The sequence below is a fragment of the Chiloscyllium plagiosum genome, unplaced genomic scaffold (genome assembly GCF_037043375.1).
Source record: "Chiloscyllium plagiosum isolate Xiang-an unplaced genomic scaffold, Cpla_swu_hap1 HiC_scaffold_10, whole genome shotgun sequence".
NCBI lineage: Eukaryota > Metazoa > Chordata > Chondrichthyes > Orectolobiformes > Hemiscylliidae > Chiloscyllium > Chiloscyllium plagiosum.
The window spans coordinates 100,886,331-100,905,991 of record NW_028270148.1 but is presented as its reverse complement, the minus strand read 5'-3'; the positions used below and the strand labels follow the sequence as shown (position 1 = coordinate 100,905,991).

At 43.7% G+C, this 19,661-nt stretch overlaps 1 protein-coding gene across 1 annotated transcript in view; it reads right to left on the bottom strand.

Moving 5' to 3' along the window:
- The window catches only part of dtd1 (D-aminoacyl-tRNA deacylase 1), a 240,760-nt gene extending 221,487 nt beyond the window's left edge, over positions 1-19,273 (bottom strand). Inside the window, exons 1-3 of the mRNA XM_043696517.2 lie at positions 19,105-19,273; positions 4,244-4,334; positions 945-1,180 (exon numbers count right to left, since the gene is read on the bottom strand). Of these exons, the coding sequence (XP_043552452.1) occupies positions 945-1,180; positions 4,244-4,334; positions 19,105-19,147 (370 nt within the window). The 5' untranslated portion in view covers positions 19,148-19,273. The remainder of the gene's footprint in view (positions 1-944; positions 1,181-4,243; positions 4,335-19,104) is intronic.
- Positions 19,274-19,661: the final 388 nt, after the last annotated feature.

The following is a 19,661-nucleotide window of genomic DNA, read 5'->3' as shown; positions in this document are numbered from 1 at the left end:
CACTGATTAAAAATTTGTCTACCTCAGCCTTTGTAAGTCATTATGCAATACTTCAGCAAACCTCCCCACCCCCACCCCATCCCATCCCCTGTCCAACATGTCCGTCGCAGGCTTGCTGCACTGTTCCAGCGAAGTTCAGACACAAGCGAGAAGAACAGCACCTCATTTTCCACTGGGGAACTCAACAGCCTTCTGGACTCAAAATCGAGTTCAACAACTTTAGGACTTGAAGCACCTTCGCCCAAGTCCTTACCCCAGCCCCTCCACACCAGGCCTTGTTATCACATGGTCTGCTACTACACACAACCTATTGTTAGTCACTAACTGTCCCCATGAGTAGCTGTTCATTTTCCCAGGCTGATCATTATCCACTCCTTTGTCTATCCAACTGATCTTCTCTCTCTTTAGGCTCTCCCTCTACCTATTGTTCCCCTCTTCCTCCACCCTATCTTTTATATAAAAAACATTCTTTTCCTAGCTACCATCAGTTCTGAAAAAGGGTCACTGAACCCAAATTGTTAACTTTGACTTCTCTCCACACATGCTGCCACACCTGCAGAGCTTTTCCAGCAGCTTCTGTTTTTATGTCACTTCTGAATGTTTAACTGTTGAAGCCTTGTGAAAAAAAATACTTGTGTCGTACTATTGTGGGGGGGAGGGAGTCAGTGGAATATTTCAACCATGGTACAGGGGGACAATTCAGAGTCAATGGGTTGAGAGAACCCAGGGAAGACCTCTGTGGCACTATCCCACAATGTCCATGATGATCTCACATTGAGGAGATGAGCCATTTCCCGACAGTCCAGCCATTCAGGAGAAAGAAAACTGGTCTTAAAGGAGGGTAGCTAATCCAGTAACCTCCCACCACCAATTAAGTTAAATCTTAGCGCCGCTGAACATCTCCTCCTCACACCCCGGGGGCAAAAGGCAGAATTTCCTCATACCTTTCACCAACTCAGGTTTGTAGGCCTTCCTGATGTGTTGTAACAAGCCATTGTAGAAGGTCTCCGACTGTTCGGCTCCCATTGCCAAGTGGAAATCCGGCTTGTTACCCTTCAGGATGCACTGCAGCGTGAACTGACTGACCACAAGAACTTCGTACTGCTTGTCCATCACGCTCTTACACCAGTGCTTCCCATTTTCATCCTCAAATAACCTTAAGTTCAGGATCTTGCGAACCCTAATGTAAAAACAATGGGAGTATTTAAGAAAACAATCCATCAGTTTACATACCTTGACACTGATGTCATTGTCATATAAATGTCTTACACGTCACTTTCTCTCTCTCACACACACACCAATTCAATCTCAGGAGAGAATGAAGGCTGCAGTCAGTGTTCTTTCAGACAATAGTATGATCAACTCTTGACTTTGGTCATTAATCAGCCTCTCTCTTTAAGGTTATCTGACTGTCAGCAGCTTATGGCAACTGGTAAATGAAACATTGTTGTTTTTACCGATGCATTGACTAATGAGACTTGATGACCCATCATATTGATAAAATCTGGGATTTGGGGAGTTGCCGGAAGATTAATTGGATCTGCCCTGAGCACAATTGCTATTTTTATGTCCTCTTGGGGCATTTGATCACAACACATTACCGATATTTGCCACATGTTAAGTCTGGATGAAAAAATAAGTCTACATGTATTGTAGATTGCAGTATTGTTCTAACTAGTATAGTGAAGAATATTAGGAGAAAGTGAGGACTGCAGATGCTGGAGATCAAAGTCGAGAGTGTGTTGCTGGAAAAGCACAGCAGGCCAGGCAGTATCTGAGGAGCAGGAGAATCGACGTTTCAGGCATAAGCCCTTCATCAAGGGTGTTGTTTGTTCAAATCTTGGAGCTTTAATGTCTAAGTAGGTCCCCAGTATCTCACCTTTAGTCTACTTTAAAGATAAAGGTATCAGTCCCTCATCAGATTATAGTGTAAACTTGGTGATCTAGTCCGAGATCATAGCAAATCTTCTTCTTGATAGTTGGTTAATTTACAGAATGCTATATTGCCTATGTCTGCCTCCTATCTATTAGCATAAAGTGTCCCCACAATGCCTTCTTTATATTCTTTTGGAGAGAACCAATGAATGGAAAATAATTAAACACATAAACAGCACTTCTGCATTGTTGCAATGGAACCAATAAAACACCAACTGGACCTCACCAAATTAAAGCAAATTCTTTTTATATTTGTTCAAAATAATCAATCAATGCCTTTCCCTCTGTATCTTTATTGCTGGTAGTATAAATAACATAATGGCACAGTGGCTCAGTGGTTAGCACTGCTGCCTCACAGCGCTGAGGACCTGGATTCAATTCCAGTCTCGGGTGACTGTCTGTGTGGAGTTTGCACATTCTCCCCATATCTGTGTGGGTTTCCTCCCACAATCCAAAGATGTGCGGGTCAGGTGGATTGGTCATGCTAAACTGACCATAATGTCCAGGGATGTGCAGGCTCGGGGGATTAGCCATGGGAAGCACAGGGTTACAAGGATAGGGTGGGTCTGGTGGGATGTTCTTTGGAGGATCAGTGTGGACTCGATGGGCCAAATGGCCTGCTTCCACACTGTAGGAATTCTATGATTAAGATGAGGCACATCAGCATGCAGTACAGGCAGATCACACCATACTAAGTGCATTAGGGCAACAGAACGGAGCGAGGAATACAATGCTATGGCTGTAGAGAAGGTGCAGAAAGAGTGAGATCAATATTAAATTTGAGAAGTTCATTCAGAACATGAGGCTGAAGCTGTTTTTGAATCTGTCGGTACATGTGTTTAAGTTTTTATATCATCTGCCTGACGGAAGAGGTTGGAAGAGATTATAACGAGGGGTGGGAGGGGTCTTTGATGATTCTGGATCAGTGGTGCTGGAAGAACACAGCAATTCAGGCAGCATCCGACGAGCAGCAAAATCGACGTTTTGGGCAAAAGCCCTTCATCAGGAATAAAGGCAAGAGAGCCAGAGAGAGGAGGAAAACGTCTTCCAGGCAGGCATCCTTGCAAGAGGATTCGCAGTAGGGTTAAAATCAACGAGGTAAAAACAATGACTGCAGATGCTGGAAACCAGATTCTGGACCAGTGGTGCTGGAAGAGCACAGCAATTCAGGCAGCATCCGATGAGCAGCAAAATCGACGTTTCGGGCAAAAGGGCTTTTGCCCGAAACGTCGATTTTGCTGCTCGTCGGATGATTAGATTAGATTACTTTACATTTAGATTAGATTAGATTAGATTACTTTACAGTGTGGAAACAGGCCCTTCGGCCCAACAAGTCCACACCGACCCGCCGAAGCGCAACCCACCCATACCCCTACATTTACCCCTTACCTAACACTACGGACAATTTAACATGGCCAATTCACCTGACCTGCACATCTTTGGACTGTGGGAGGAAACCGGAGCACCCGGAGGAAACCCACGCAGACACGGGGAGAATGTGCAAACTCCACACAGTCAGTCGCCTGAGGCGGGAATTGAACCCGGGTCTCTGGCGCTGCGAAGCAGCAGTGCTAACCACTGTGCCACCGTGCAGCCCACAAATGCAGGATGCTGCCTGAATTGCTGTGCTCTTCCAGCACCACTGATCCAGAATCTGGTTTCCAGCATCTGCAGTCATTGTTTTTACCTCGGGGTCTTTGACGATGTCAGCTGCCTTCCCGAGGCAGCGAGAGGCGTACATTGAGTCAATGGATGGAAGGTTGGTTTGTGTGATGGACTGGGCTTTGTTTAGAACTCGTTGTAGTTTCGTATGGTCCTGGGCAGAACAGTTGACGTATCAAGTCGTGATGCATTTGTCCTTTGTTTCATGGTTAAATTCACCATTAGTTGCTCCCTTCTGCTGAGGATTGTTAGGATGTAGCTCTAAGTGCCTCTTTATAGCTTTATCACTGAAAGGGACAGCAGGTGAAAAAAACTGAGTCAATGATAGATTCCCCACAGCCTTGCTGTCTGGAGGAAATGATTTTTTGCAGACTGGAGATCAGCTATGTATAGTGCCCACTGTGCAGAAGAAAATGTGATTCAAAAGCTATATAAGGATCTAGTTTCTTACTCTTTGCTCAGCAATTACAATATGTTGCATAAATTATTATCAAATAAATTTTCAATCAAAAGGTTTTCCGGTAACAGGGTCACTTTCTATCATGAGCTATTAAAGCAATGAACAATAATTACATTGTCAGCCCTGATCTCCATTAACACATTTCTATCTTGAACAAGAGCATTTTCTTTTTAAAAGGGCACTCACATATACTCCATGTCTTTCTGGGTATCTTCGACCGAGATGCCGAGGAGCACACAGATACCTCGTCCTATTGAGCTGATTTGTTCCTCACCCACTGGAAAATAAAAAGGAAACCTTTGTGAAATGGAGCAAACTACATCCTTAAAATCCTGACTATAACTGGACATGCGGTTCACACTGTCATATCTTTTTGGAATTTCCTTGGTATTGAATGCCATATTCCGCTAATCTCAGAGCATTTTGTTAAAACAAAAGACCTGTATTTATTTGCATAAAAACCACCCTTTTCCAGTTCTGAAGAAGGGTCACAGGATCTGAAATTTTAACTCTTGGAGGGATATGGGCCAAGTGCAGGCAGGTGGGACTAGTTTAGTTTGAGATTATATTCAGCATGGACTGGTTGGACTGAAAGGTCTGTTTCCATGTTGTATGACTGGATGCCGCTAAATGAGAACTAAGGGGCAACTTTTTCACGCAGAGGGTGGTACGGGTATGGAATGAGCTGCCAAAGGAAGTGGTACAATTGCAACATTTAAGAGGCATTTGGATGGGTATATGAATAGGAAGGGTTTGGAGGGATATAGGCCGGGTGCTGGCAGGTGGGACTAGATTGGGTTGGGATATCTGGTCAGTATGGACGGGTTGGACCGAAGGGTCTGTTTCCGTGCTGTACATCTCTATGACTCTATGCTGACAGACCTATTGAGATTTTCCAGCACTTTCTGTTTTTGTCTCTGATTTCCTTTTTTCTCCCATGAGGATGTGGGCACCTCTGGCTGGGCCAATGTTTATTGCCCATCCCTAATTGCCCAGAGAGCAATTAAGAGTCAATCAAATTGCTGTGGGCTGGACACATGTCAACCTGACCAGGTAAGAATGACTAGTTTCTTCCCCAAAGGAAGTTAGTGAACCAGATGGGCTTTTCCCAACAGCCAACAATGGTTTGATGGCCATCATTAGATTCTGAAGTCCACATTTTTATTGAATCCAAATTCCACCATCCACCATGGCATGATTTGAACCCATGTCCCTAGAACATTAAATGGGTCTCTGGATTGACAGTCACTTCCCACTGATTTCCAGCATTCGCAGTTCTTTCCTGTTTTTAACCTGTATTTATTTCACACTTATCATGACCACCAGGCATTTCATAGCACCTTCCAACCAATGAAATATGTTTTGAATTGTATTTACTCCTGTACAATAGGAAACAGTACTCCTACAAACATCACTCCCTCCACCACTGACATTCAGTAGCACTGATCTATGGTGTATGATCTACAAGATGCACTGCACAATTTCACCCATAATCCTAAGAAGCACCCACCTTGAAGGACAAGGGCAACAGATACATGGGAACACTACCATCTGCAAGCTCCATTCCACACCACTCATCATCCTTCATTGCCAAAGGGTCAAAATCCTAGAAATCCCTCCCAAAGGGCATTGTGAGTCAACCCACACCTGGTGGACTGCAGTGGTTCAGGAAGGCAGCTCACCACCACCACCACCTTCTCAAGGGCAATGACGCAATAAATACTCACCCAGCCAGCGATGCCCACATCCCATAAGAGAATTTAAAAAAAGTAATGTGACAATGAAGTTCATTGTGGGATAAGTGTTGGCCAGGAAAAAGGCAGAACTCCCTTGGTGCTGCATTGGAGGGTCTGTGTCCTATCCCTAGAATGGGACTTGTACCCAAGACCTTGGACTGCGAGGCAACTAAGCGACAGCTGACACAGGAAAATAGGAACAGGAGTTGGCCATTCGGTCCATCGAGCCTGCCCTGCTATTTAATGGATGACTTTAAATTAGAGGGAGCCACACCATTCTGATCCCATTTGGATCTCAATGTCATCTAAAATTATGGCTGACTTTGTAACAGGCTTTTCAATCATGCATTCGATTTGTGGCCCACCATTTATGGGAACAACAATTTGCATTTCTATAACAACCTTAAGCTAGTGAAATATCCCAAAGCCCCTCACAGTGTGATTACATAGAACATAACAGCGCAGTACAGATCCTTTGGCCCTCGATGTTGCGTCAATCTATGAAATCAATCTGAAGCCAATTTAACCTACACTATTCCATTTTAGATTAGATTCCCTACAGTGCAGAAACAGGCCCTTCGGCCCAACAAGTCCACACCGACCCTCCGAAGAGTAATCCACCCAGACCCATTCTCTCTGACTAAAGCACCTAACACTATGGGCAATTTTGCATTGCCAATTCACCTGACCTGCACATCTTTGGACTGTGGGAGGAAACTGGAGCACCCAGAGGAAACTCACACAGACATGGGGAGAACATGCAAACTCCACACAGACAGTTGCCCGAGGCTGGAATTGAACCTGGGATCCTGATGCTGTGAGGCAGCAGTGCTAACCGCTGAGCCAACTTTCATCCATATGTGTATGCAATGACCATTTAAATGCCCTTAAAGTTGGCGAGTCTACAACTGTTGCAGGCAGTGCGTTCCATGCCCCTATTACTCTCTGAGTAAAGAAACTACCTCTGACATCTGTCCTATATCTAACACCCTTCAATTTACAGCTATATCCCCTCGTGCTAGCCATCCCCATCTGAGGAAAAAGGCTCTCACTGTCCACCCTATCTAATCCTCTCATTATCTTATTATTAACAAGCCACATAAAGAGCTGCTGGGGCAGCTGGTCAAAACCTTGGTGAGACAGACAGGTCTGAAAGAGCATTGTTAAAGAAGTAGAGGTTGCTTGAAGTTCATTGCTTGAAGATCACTATCTCTAAACATTGAGCAAATATGTTAGTGCTGGTTGAATTTGCTGTTTTATTTTCAAATTTCTGATCAGGGATTATTTTGACATGTTAAATTTGACAAACCTCCGATTCCATCTGCTTTGTTTGTTTATAGTTCAACAATAGTTTTTGCTTATTGCTTATTCAGTTGTACTACCACTTCATACTGCCATCTGTTAATAAATAAAAGTGCAAATTGATATAACTCTCTGTAACTGAGCTCGCTGTAACACCACACTGTCACCACTTGGTCCTTGGCAGAGTTTTAGCACGGCAAACGTCCAGACTTTCAGTCACAGCAGATCGGTTTGTTTCGCACTTTGTTAGCCACTCTCCCCGAAAGCACTTAGGAAGGAGGAAGCTGACAGCATGAGGGTGAATGGAAGAACTTGCAACAAACGAGATTGCACAAGGGGCTCGAATCAGGGTAACTAGTACTGATGTGATCATCAGGAATTCAGTCATGTGGCATATCTTGTAGTTGATGCTGGAGAATTCTCAAATTGACAACTAACCCGACTGTTGCTCCTCATCCTGACTATTTCAGATCTATATAAGGCAATAATTTGAGGGAGAGTCACCTATTATTTAATCACCTCTTCATCCTGACCACATTTACTCAGTCATTCAGGCTCATGACCTTCAAGAGGCTCAGTGGTCAGCATTGCTGCCTCACAGCGCCAGGGACCCAGGTTCGATTCCAGCCTTGGGCAACTGTGTGTGGGAGTTTGCACATTCTCCTCACATCTGCGTGGGTTTCCTCCGAGTGCTCCAGTTTCTTCCCCCAACCCAAAAGATGAGGTGAATTGGCAATGCTAAATGGCCCATAGTCTTCAGCGGTGTGTAGGTTAGTTGCATTAGTCAGGGGAAATATAGAGGAATGGGTCTGGGGATACTCTTCAGAGGGTCGGTGTGGACTTGTTGGGACAAATGGCCTGTTTCCACACTGTAGGGATTCTATTAAAACTTGAGAGGTATGGTCTTTAAATGTCAGGGAATTGTAAAGACCTTGTCTTTTCATTTTTATGTTGTTTCTGATTGTGCACTGAAAGGGAAAATGAACTGTTTTCAAAAGTAACTAGTGTGGAAAGGATTACTCCACTTTTAAAAACAAGTGACGTGACACTCAGTTTAAGTGCTGTTTATTCAAACAGGGAGGTGTTGGTGGGGGGGGGGGGGAGAAAGAGTCTAGTTCCAGATGAGTCTAGTTACAGGAAGTGTGTACAAATGGAGGTTCGCTTTGCAACAGGTAGCTGATTGGTCTGTGGAATGGTGACTTATTGCCAATGGCCTCTGACTGCTAATATCAACGTGACTGGCTCCCAAGTAGTTTCTGGGGGTGACCCTTTAGTAAGAAGCTATCTGATCTCTGAAAAAGGAAGAAGTAGTCTCTTTTCTCTGCGTTAAAAATCACCTCAAGCCTGAAGAAAGCCAGCATACCTTTCCTCATTCATTGCTATAAATTGTGGCTTTTAACTAAGAAGTTAGAGACTGTACAGGTGTGAACCAGTCACCTCGTGCCTCCTGCAAGCAAAAGTACCGAAAGAAGAAAGATCAAGGGACAGAACATTCTAACAAGTCAAAAGGATCATCTCAGAAAACCCTCTGGACAGAGACCATTGAACCACCTTCCCAGTCTTTCCATCTACTCACAGCATCCATTTTATTTTTGTGCCTGTCTGAGCGTATCTGTGTTGGTGTGTGGAAGAGGTAGGGTTAGATGACGCTATTGAGGTTTATAAAATCATGAAGAGCACGGATAGGGTGAATGCCAGGGTAGCGGAGTCCAAAACTAAAGGGCATAGGTTTAAGGTGAGAGGGGAAAGATACAAAAGGGACCTAAGGATAGTGCACGTATGGAATGAGCTGCCAGAGGAAGTGGTGGAGGCTGGTACAATCATAACACTTAGAGTCATAGAGTCATAGAGATGTACAGCACGGAAACAGACCCTTCGGTCCAACCCGTCCATGCCGACCAGATATCCCAACCCAATCTAGTCCCACCAGCCAGCGCCCGGCCCATATCCCTCCAAACCCTTCCTATTCATATACCCATCCAAACTTAAAAGGCATCTGGATGGGTATATGAATAGGAAGGGCTTAAAGGGATATGGGCCAAATGCTGGCGAATGGGGCTGGATTAGCTTAGGATATCTGGTCAGCATGTTTGCTTCCATGCTGCACAATACTATGACTCTGTGATAACTAGTACAATTAGGTGTTGATGTCTCATAAATGTTTACCACTACCTAGAATCTTATGACTTGGAGTAGCCGGTGTTGGACTGGGGTATACAAAGCTAAAAATCACACAACACCAGGTTATAGTCCAACAGGTTTAATTGGAAGCACTAGCTTTCATAGCGCTGCCCCTTCATCAGGTGGTTGTGGAGTATGCTTGATGAAGACAACCACCTGATGAAGGAGCGTCGCTCCGAAAGCTAGCGTGCTTCCAATTAAACCTGTTGGACTATAACCTGGTGTTGTGTGATTTTTAACTAGGATCTTATGATTTACAATAAATCGTCATTGTTGTTAAGTACAGAAACCTGGTCTTTGTTGTATGTCATCCAGGGTCTAATTCCTGAAGAAGGGCTTATGCCCGAAACGTCGATTCTCCTGCTCCTTGGATGCTGCCTGACCTGCTGCGCTTTTCCAGCAACACATTTTTCAATCCTAGGTCTGAAACCTATGTAAATTGGTGAACTTTGCATATGTTTATAAAATACTTCACTTTTGGGATGAGTACAGGAAAAGCAGGCCTGATTTCCAATTTGAAGCATTTAACTGAGTATGGTATTAACAGCTCGAGCAAAAGTGAAGTGAGGGAGAGCACTCTGCAGTTTGGGATCATTCCCAGTTCATAGGAAGATGGCTGGGGTTTTTGGACGTCAAACATCTCATTCGCTGCGTTAGTTCCACAGGACTTGGAGATGCTGGTGTTGGACTGGGGTGGACAAAGTTAAAAACCACACAACACCAGGTTATAGTCCAACAGGTTTAATTGGAAGCTCTAGCTTTCGGACCGCTGCTCCTTCATCAGGTGGTTGTGGAGTACATGATTGGGGGACACAAAATTTATAGCAAAAGTTTACAGTGTGATGTAACTGAAATTATACATTGAAAAATACCTTGATTGTTTGTTAAGTCTCTCATCTGTTAGAATGATCATGTTAGTTTCACTTCTTTCATATGTAAATCGCAAAACTTTTTTAAAAAGTTACATTCTCAAGTGAACTTTAACAATTGGTGTCAGCCCAGATAATGTATTGAAGGTGTTAGGTGCACAGACAGTAGCACACAGTGGGCTAACACCTTCAATTCATTATCTGGGCTGACACCAATTGATAATGGAGATCTTGAGCAAATCATTATCCCACATGATAATGGAGATCTTGAGCAAATCATTACTCTTCATATCATTGTGCAAACTCACGAAAGGGACCAAGTCCATCACTGTTGGCTCTGAGCTGTAGCCAGTCTACCTCAGCTTTCCCTGAAAGGGCAAGGTATCTCAAAACTTTGATTCGTTGAAGCTGGCTGGTTCATACTGCAACTATGCAATAAATCGACAAGTGGTTTCCTCTAAGAACAGGATCCTGTTGTAAGCCAAAAAGACATTTTGACCTCCACACAAATGAGTGATGTGTTATATGAGTTTCAATGCCAGAGTGATGCCAGGTATGTATGCTGTACATCCCAAAGACTGGCAGACCATAACAAACAATTCATCCTGTTGACCATTTGTAGCTGGCATCATGCCACATGTGCTCAAACGGCCTATGTTTTCAAGCCTCAGAAAAATATATCTACCAATAGATGTGATTCTGCCAAAGGGAATCACCTACTGAATAATCCAGACTCTATTTAGAGCTATACCAGAGACCAATTGAAGATCATCAGCTGCACTCACATTCTGATGCATTTGCAGTGCTGGAAGCTGTAGGAATAAACACACTGGATCCTGTTTTATAAAGGCAAAAGCAATTTGTGCATAGATTGCATTTTTTTAATCAAATAGAGGAGTCACGGAGACAGTCAAACTCCTTGGCAATGTCCTGACCAATCAGAATCTACCTGCCTGGTCTGACAATGAAGATTGTGGTGCTGGAAAAGCACAGTTCAGGCAACATCCAAGGAGCAGGAAAACATCCTGATGAAGGGTTTTTGCTTGAAATGTTGATTTTCCTGCTCCTCAGATGCTGTCTGACCTGCTGTGCTTTTCCAGCACCACACTCTTGACTCTAATCTCCAGCATCTGCAGTCCTCACTTTCGCCTGACAATGAAGATTGACAGTTAACTGCTCTTGCAGCATCTCCATGCCAATTATAGCCCAACCAATCAGCACACTCTTCTTACTCTACATAAAATGGGGCTCTTTTTTCAACTCTGCTTCTTGCATCCTAGTTCTGATGAGTGCAAGATGAAAGGGTCCAACTTCTGGTCTCCATTTTGCAATGTTTAAGAGCCAGGTATGACTATGACTCTATGGAACTGGGTGATGTTCACGTAATAGTTCCAAGGTCGAGCAACTTTTGTAGAAGGCGGACTTGATATTTTTATGAGACAAGCAGATGCCAGGCACCTTTAGATTAAACTGTCGCCTAGCAATAATTTTTGGATGGTTAAATGTCAGATTGTCATAAGGCTGAGAGAAGGTAGTTGCATCCAAACCTCCAGAACACCTGCCAACAAAAGATATACCTCTCTCTCTGCGTCTCTGTCCCTGAGTCGGATGAAACCAGCACGCAAGGATTCTGAGACAATGAATTTCTGACTAAAGCAAAGACCTGGGTCTAACTGACCAGTTACCAAAACGATGATCTCCTGTTGTTGACAACTGCATCATCGTCAACACCATCAAAATCGTCACTAAAGAAAGGAGAGAAAATACTTCATTCCAACCTTGTGGTTTTGGTCTCATGGTTCACAGAATTTTGCCCATGTTTTCCACCCACTATATTTCTGTACCCCTTTTTGTCTTGTTTATACTATTTCTGAATGAATGTGTGTGTGTTAGGGTTACAGGGAATATAGTTTAAGTTTGCATCTTACTAATTAATAATCTACTTTGCCACTTTTAAAAGGTGAAGTTTGTTTATAATAAATACATTTCTTATTTTCTTGCTTATTAATGAAACCTGGTGTGAGTTTTTTTTTAAACTTCGATGGTGGTCAAAGTCAGATAAATTAACCTTCCTAGTAATTCAATTGGCCCTTTATACATTTGTGATGTCTCATGGTATACTGGTGTTAATTAACACTGCTCTCTTCACCACAGTCACAATCATGACAATATCATCACTATATCATTGTACTTGACCTGAGTGTATAAAAGTCTCAGACTCCATCATACGTCAGGATCACTTGAAGCTTATCATGATACTGGAAGCATGTTGCTCTGTGTAACATAATAGCTTAATATTAGGCCATACACTTAGGTGTCCAAGCAGAATAATGTTTACCCATAATAGTTAGCTGTAATAAATGTCTGTCAGATTCTTCAGTACCACAAAATCCATGCTCAGTTTATGCAACTGGCAGATATCATTAGCATTGCAGCATCAGGCCTGCTAGACACAAACATCACATCACCAGCAATCAAGCCTAGATCTTTCTAATCAAACTCAACACACTGAGCAGGATAGCTGGTTACATCTTACAAAAAGCGCAGACTCAGGGCAGAATGTAGTGTAGATATTTCCATAGTGTTGACAAGCTAGGTGGGATGTGGTGAGGTTTGGTTAGAGAGAAAGTAACAGCTGGCTGGTGGATTTCACATATTAAACAGTTCATTTAAATTCAGATCCATCTCTATAAATATTAATAAGTTAACAACATTCCCATTTATTTTCCATTCTGAACACCCACTATCCCCACCTCCAGTTTCTGACGAGCATGTCACGCTGCCCCAACTATCATATGGTTGCGTTTTAGGAATCCATCACTCAATCTATTTTATTGGGGTAGTTAGCTACACTCTTAAAAAGAGAACCTCCCACCCCGACTACCATTTACATACCTGACTCTTTCGTTGCACACCACAATCCTGGCTTCTCTATTATTCAGACCGCAAACCCTAATGGAATCCTTCTGGTTGTTTTAAGTGTGTTCTGTTCCTTCACAAGTCTCTCTTCCTGACATTTCTGGTTATCAAAATAACAATCTATTTCATGCACGGTACCATTTTAAATGAGGTGCAGGAACAAGAGAGACTGTGGATATAGATTTAGGTAGGGTCAGTGTTCCTTGAGAGGACTGCTAAACAAGCAATCTTTTTATTCATTGATGGGGTGTGGACTTCACTGACTAGGCCAGCATTTATTACCCATCCCTGATTGTTACAAAATCAACCGCATTGCTGCGGGTCTGAAGTCACAGGAAGGCCAGACCAGCTGGGAATTGCAAACTTCCTTCCCCACAGAACATTAGTGAGCAAGATGAGATTTTAACAACAATCAGCAATTAAACTAGGTTTTTTTGAGTGATTCTTGAATTTTTGTAGCACAATTTTAAAGTGCAGGAATAAGAGAAACTGTTGATCGATCTTTAGATGGGATCAGTACAGGCAGAGAAGACTGCTAAACATGTATTTGGGACTCTTGGGTTTATACAAAAGGAGCAGAGAGCACAAAAACAATGAAATTATTATAAATATATATTAGAAATACTGATTAGACTGTAGCTGGTATATTGGGGATGATTTCTGGACAGATGGAGTTTAATTTGGATAAATGTGAGGTATTGTATTTGGTAAAACAAGCTACAGGGAGAGGATGAATAGGCTGCGGCTGTTTTCCCTGGAACATCGGAGGCTGAGGGGTGACATTATAGAGGTTTATAAAATCATGAGGAGCATAGATAGGGTAACTAGACAAGGTATTTTCCTTGGGGTAGGTGAGTCCAGAACTAGAGGGCATAGGTTTAGAGTGAGAGGGGAAAGATATAAAAGGGACCTAAGGGGCAACTTTTTCACGTAGAGGGTGGTACGTGTGTGGAATGAGCTGCCAGAGGAAGTGGTGGAGGCTGGTACAATTACAGCATTTAAAAGGTATCTGGATGGGTATATGAATAGGAAGGGTTTAGAGGGATATGGGCCAAATGCTGGCAAATGGGATTAGTTTAATTTAGGATATCTGGTCAGCATGGACGAGTTGGACTGAAGGATCTATTTCTCTGTCTCTATGACTCTAATTAAAAGTAGGGCCTCGGGTGGTGTTATAGAAATGAGATGCCTAGAGGTTCAGGTACATAATGCTTTGAAATTTGTGTCACAGTCAGATGGGACAATGCTTGCCTTCAATGCTCAGACCTTTGAGTATAGGTGTTGAGACATCATGTTAAGGTTGGACAGGACATTGGTGAGACCTCTGTGCTGTTCTGATCACCCTGTAATAGGAAGAAGGTTACCAAGCTGGAGAGGGTTCAGAACAGATTTACCAGGCTGTTGCTGGAATGGAAGGTTTGCATTACAGGGAGAAGGTGATCGGCTGGGACTTCTTTAACTGGAGTGTAGGTGGTTGAGGGGTGACCTTCTAGAGGTTTATAAAATCCTGAGGGATATAAAGAAGGTGAATGGCAGGTGTCTTTTCCCTGGGATGGGGAGTTAAAAACTAGGGGACCTATTTTTAAGGTGAGAGGAGAAAGATTTGAAGGGCAACATTTTTACACAAAGTGTTTTGTATGTGGAATAAGCCTCCAGGAGAAGTAATGGATCCAGATACAGTTACAACGTTTAAAAGACATTTGGATAAGTACAAGGATAGGAAAGGTTTGGAGGGATGTGGCCAAAACGCAGGCGGGTGAGACTAGTTTAGTTCGGGAACATGGTCGGCATGGGCTGGTTGGGTCTGTTTCCATGCTGTAAGACTCTCCTCTCCTTTAGGGAGAAAGACCTGCTGCCTTTACCCCAGGTCTGGCCTCAGTGTGACTGTAGGTCCTCAACAATGTGCTGGTTCTTAACAGCCCTCCAAAATGGTCTGGTAAGTCAGTCCAATTTCAGGGCAACGATGGATTGTAACAAACACCGGCCTTGCCTTACCAGCGACACCCACGTCCTGTAAAAGGGTGAATAAGAACTACACTCCAAAGGGTATCAACATCTTGGAGAGGATGGGCAAGGTTTACTGGAATGGTACCCAGGCCTGGGCGGTATGAATAGGAAGGATATGGGCCAAATGCTGGCAAATGGGACTAGATTAATTTAGGTCAGTATGGACCAGTTGGACCAAAAGTTCTGTTTCTGTGCTGTACCACCCTGTGACACTATGGGGAGGCTTTCAATTATGTGGAGAGACTGAAGTAGCTGGCATTGTCTGTCCATACGGCACAGAACATTGAAGGGAGTGTTGAGAAAGATGTTCAGAGTCATGAAGGATTTTGATAGAGTAGGTATGGAAGATGACACAGACTGAAAGAGCTTGGCAAAAGAGCCCACAGTGACACACAGATTGTTTTCGGAGGAATGGGTGGAATATGCAGATTTCTAATGACCTGGGTGCCCAGTATAAAAGAATGGGAGGGAGCTGATTCAATAATAACTTCCAAGAGGTGTAAGTACTTGAAGAGGAAGTGTTGTTGGTGGTTTAGGGAAACAGGGAAAAGAACCGACAAATGGAACATTTTAAAAATTTGTCTCGGTCAGAGCGCGAGTGTTGCTGGCATTTACTGTCCCTCCCTGACTGTCCATGAGTAGGGAAAGGTGGTTTGCCTAGGACCGAGTGACTTGGTAGACCATTTCAAAGGGCAACTGAAGGGTCAGCATACTGCTGTCAGTATGGAGTCACGTATAGGCCAGACCAGGTAAGAAAGGCACATTTCCCTCCCTGAAGGGAGGAAATGAGTGAACCAGGTCCATTGCTAATAATAATCTGGTTGATCTGTGATCACTGTAAATAAGATCACTATCAATTTATTTCAGAATTATTAACTGACCGAATTGAACCCCACCCCCAGTTACTGCATTGGGATTTTCAGCTCATCTCCAGAACATTAATCCTGGTCTCTGGATTAGTGACAACATTACCACGATGCCGCTAATGCTTTAACTGGACATATCTTTCAAATCGGGATGGAGAAAGTGAGGACTGCAGATGCTGGAGATCAGAGCTGAAAATGTGTTGCTGGAAAAGCGCAGCAGGTCAGGCAGCATCCAGGGAACAGGAGAATCGACGTTTCGGGTATAAGCCCTTCTTCAGATCACCAACACAAGCACATTTGACTGAATGATGCCGTACAGAGGGAGCCCCAACTATGAATTGATGGGAAGGACAAATAATATTGCTTCAAGATCAACTCAGGCCATAACTGATGTGAAAGACAAAGCTATGAGTTTATATATCAAGGTCCACAATTCAGAATTGTATTAACACCTCAGCATGGTTCATATCATAAAACTAAAAATTGAGTGGTGTATTAAAAATTCAGATGATTACTACAGTGTAAATCATTACGGCAATTAAGTGGATTGTATTATCATCGCATTATCTTATAACAGCATAACAATATGTTGTGGCCAAGTTGACTACACCATTAGCAAAATTAGATTTACAGTTTGCATTCAAGTTGTCACTGATCAATTTCATCCCTGTTCTCAATTCACATCTGTCATCATAGATAAGGCATGAGCATAAAGAAATCCTGGAACTTCAGTAAGTTACAACATTGGCACCGTTTTCATATTTGCAAGACTCCCATCCGTGATGACCTCTTGTGTAGCAATAAATCTTTCACACTCTTGCTCCTCTTTCCCTTTGAAATATGCACTTATCCCAACTTGCATTGTTCTAACTTCTTATCCCCATCAAAGGGGTGCAAGTGGTGCAGTGGTAATGTCCCTACCTCTGAAGTAGGAGGCTAGGGTTCAAGTTTCATCTCAATTAGAAAATATGGGAGGGAAAAAGCACTCCCCGCGACTGCGTGGGTTTCCTCTGGGTGCTCCAGTTTCCTCCCACAATCGAAGGATGTGCAGGTTAGGTAGATGGGCCATGCTAAACTGCATACAGTTCCAAGGATGTGCAGTCTAGGTGAATTAGAAATGCAAGGTTATAGGGAAGAGGGGGTGGGTCTAGGTGGGGTGGTCTTCGGAGGGGTGGTGTGGACTCAATGGGTAAAACTGTCTGCTTCTGCACTCTCGTAGTTCTATAGTTAAGAGCATCTCCAGTGCAACCAATTGGGAAAACATCCAGATTCCTCATCGTCATGTTTTGTAACTCTTCCTCTGGTTAATGCACTAGACCCAAACATCACCAGCAATCCCATGACCACAAACCTCACCCTCATTACCACCTCGCTCACAGGATCTCTCTTTCACCAGGACGCTTTCATCCCCAGCAAGACCAATAACTGATTGACACCAGACACTGCAAAGAGTGGTGAGGTGGTGACATCTCAGTTCTGAATGTATCATGGTCAATTCGAAAATTCAACTCAGTTCATCTCTCCAGACCTGTCACATTTTATTTCAGATTTCCAGCATCCAGAGTACTTTGATTGTCACGAAATCCCAACAGTCCAGTAAAATCTACATTGTAGACCAAATAACCTCAAGGGCGGAATCTTATTAAGGACAAGATTTCTCATTCACCATAAAGGTCAATATCATGCTTTGTACTTAAATCCTGTGGAAGGCCTATCTCAGTCGGTCCATCATTCAGATAGAGTCATAGAGTCATAGAGATGTACAGCACGGAAACAGACCCTTCGGTCTAACCTGTCCATGCCAACCAGATATCCCAACCCAATCTAGTCCCACCTGCCAACGCCCGGCCCATACTGCATCTTGATTTAAAATCATGTCATTCTTATTGTTATATACACACACACACCAACAGAGGAAGGTTTGATCCCACAAATTGTCTTGTGTACACACTGGCAGTCTAGACAGTGTGAACTATCAACCTCTGTTTTCTAAATGCCATGAGATAAAAACAGAACCAACTCGGGTAGCCAAAGTGGGTGCCAGCCAGGACAGTGTACCATTCTGCTGTCTGTGGGAGCTTGCAGTGCCCAAACTGACTGCCACGTTTGCTACATTACAACAGTGACTCCGTCGCAAAAGTGCCTCACTGGCCGCAGGGAGCATTGGGACACCCTGTGGGCATGAGAGGTGGCTATACAAATGCAAGTCTCTTTGTTTTCCGCCCCTACACCCCCACCCAAAGGCCTTGAGTACTGTTTCCTGGAAATTTTGTCACTGATCATTTTCTTCTGACTCAACGTGGCTAATTTTTTCCAAATAAATTCCAGCGACTGAAAACTAAAATGTGGGTGAGGTGTTGGCTGTGGTTCATCTGATAATGTCTGAAGAGAGCAGAGTGGGATGGGTCAAGATATTAAGAAAAAATGTCTGGAAAAGCTTGTCGCACACCCCAATTTGTTTGGGGGGGGGGGGAGGGAAGGTGCTACTGGAAAGCAGATATCCCCATTCAACCGTAGAAGTAGGTGCAGTGGTAATGTCCCCTGTCTCTGACCGAGGAGAGTCTAGATAAGAGTGGTGCTGGAAAAGACCTGGGTCCAAATCCTGGAGGTGGTGTGCAGTAACATCCCTGAAACAGGCAGAGTGGGGAAATGAATATAAATGCATCCATGATTGCTAAAGGAGCACGTTTCTGATCATACAGCGAGAGAGGGGCTGTGCTGTCTGAGAGTGTGTTGTTGGAGAGAGAGGGGCTGTGAGAGTGTGTTGTTGGAGCTGATGCTGATGAACAATAGGTGCCAGACATAAGGTGTCTGTTTCTCTCCCTCTGTGTGTGTATGTGGGTGTGTAGGCTGCAGTTTGTAAATACAGGCTCAGCCGGAAGAGACAGAGGCTCTCCCTCTCGAACGCGGAAGGGACATCGCTGCGCTTGACATGTAGCGGAGCTGTCTGCTTTGTGCAGTTGCTACTATGTAACGCTTCAGTGTAACCCACAGCGGACCATTCCGAATCCACCTCCCAGCTCCCAGCACCCGGACCCGGCCTCTGCTTTGTGACAGCACCCCATGAATTAATAATGCTAACACACACACATACACACAAAAAAAAACCCCACTCGCCGCCACCTCCCTCTACTCCCCAAATAAAAGTCACACGAATGCAGACTGACCTGTGACACTAGCCTTAGCCACTCTCTGAATAATGGCCTTCATGGTGTTCAACAAGAGTGTTTCCAGGCGGTAACTAGAAGCCGGAGGTTTTTATATTTATATATATATATAAATATATCTGTCTTGATGCAGTCACAGGCAGACAGAGAGGGGAATAGACTGTTCAAAGGCAACGCAGTGATTCCCCTACAGGACAGAAGCAGAGCTGCACACTTAAGAGTGCAATTTAACCAAATATTAACCCAGGGATATACTGGAGCAGGGGCTCACCTCTCTCTGTCTATCTCTCTCTCACCTTCTACATGTACCTACAAGAGCAAGGATGTTTACAGAGCAAAAGGAATTGGAGCAAGGAGTACCCCTCAACCCATTCTATAAGATCATGGCTCATCTGTCCCAGGCCTCAACTCCCCATCTGTGCCAGCTCCTCCCAGACTTCAATGGTTCAGAATTTTCGAACGGTATCCTTGATATTTCAAAGCAATCTGTCTCCCTCCTCTTTAAATAACTTTTGGTGAGCTAGCCTCCACAACGCGTACAGAAATCCAGATAGTCA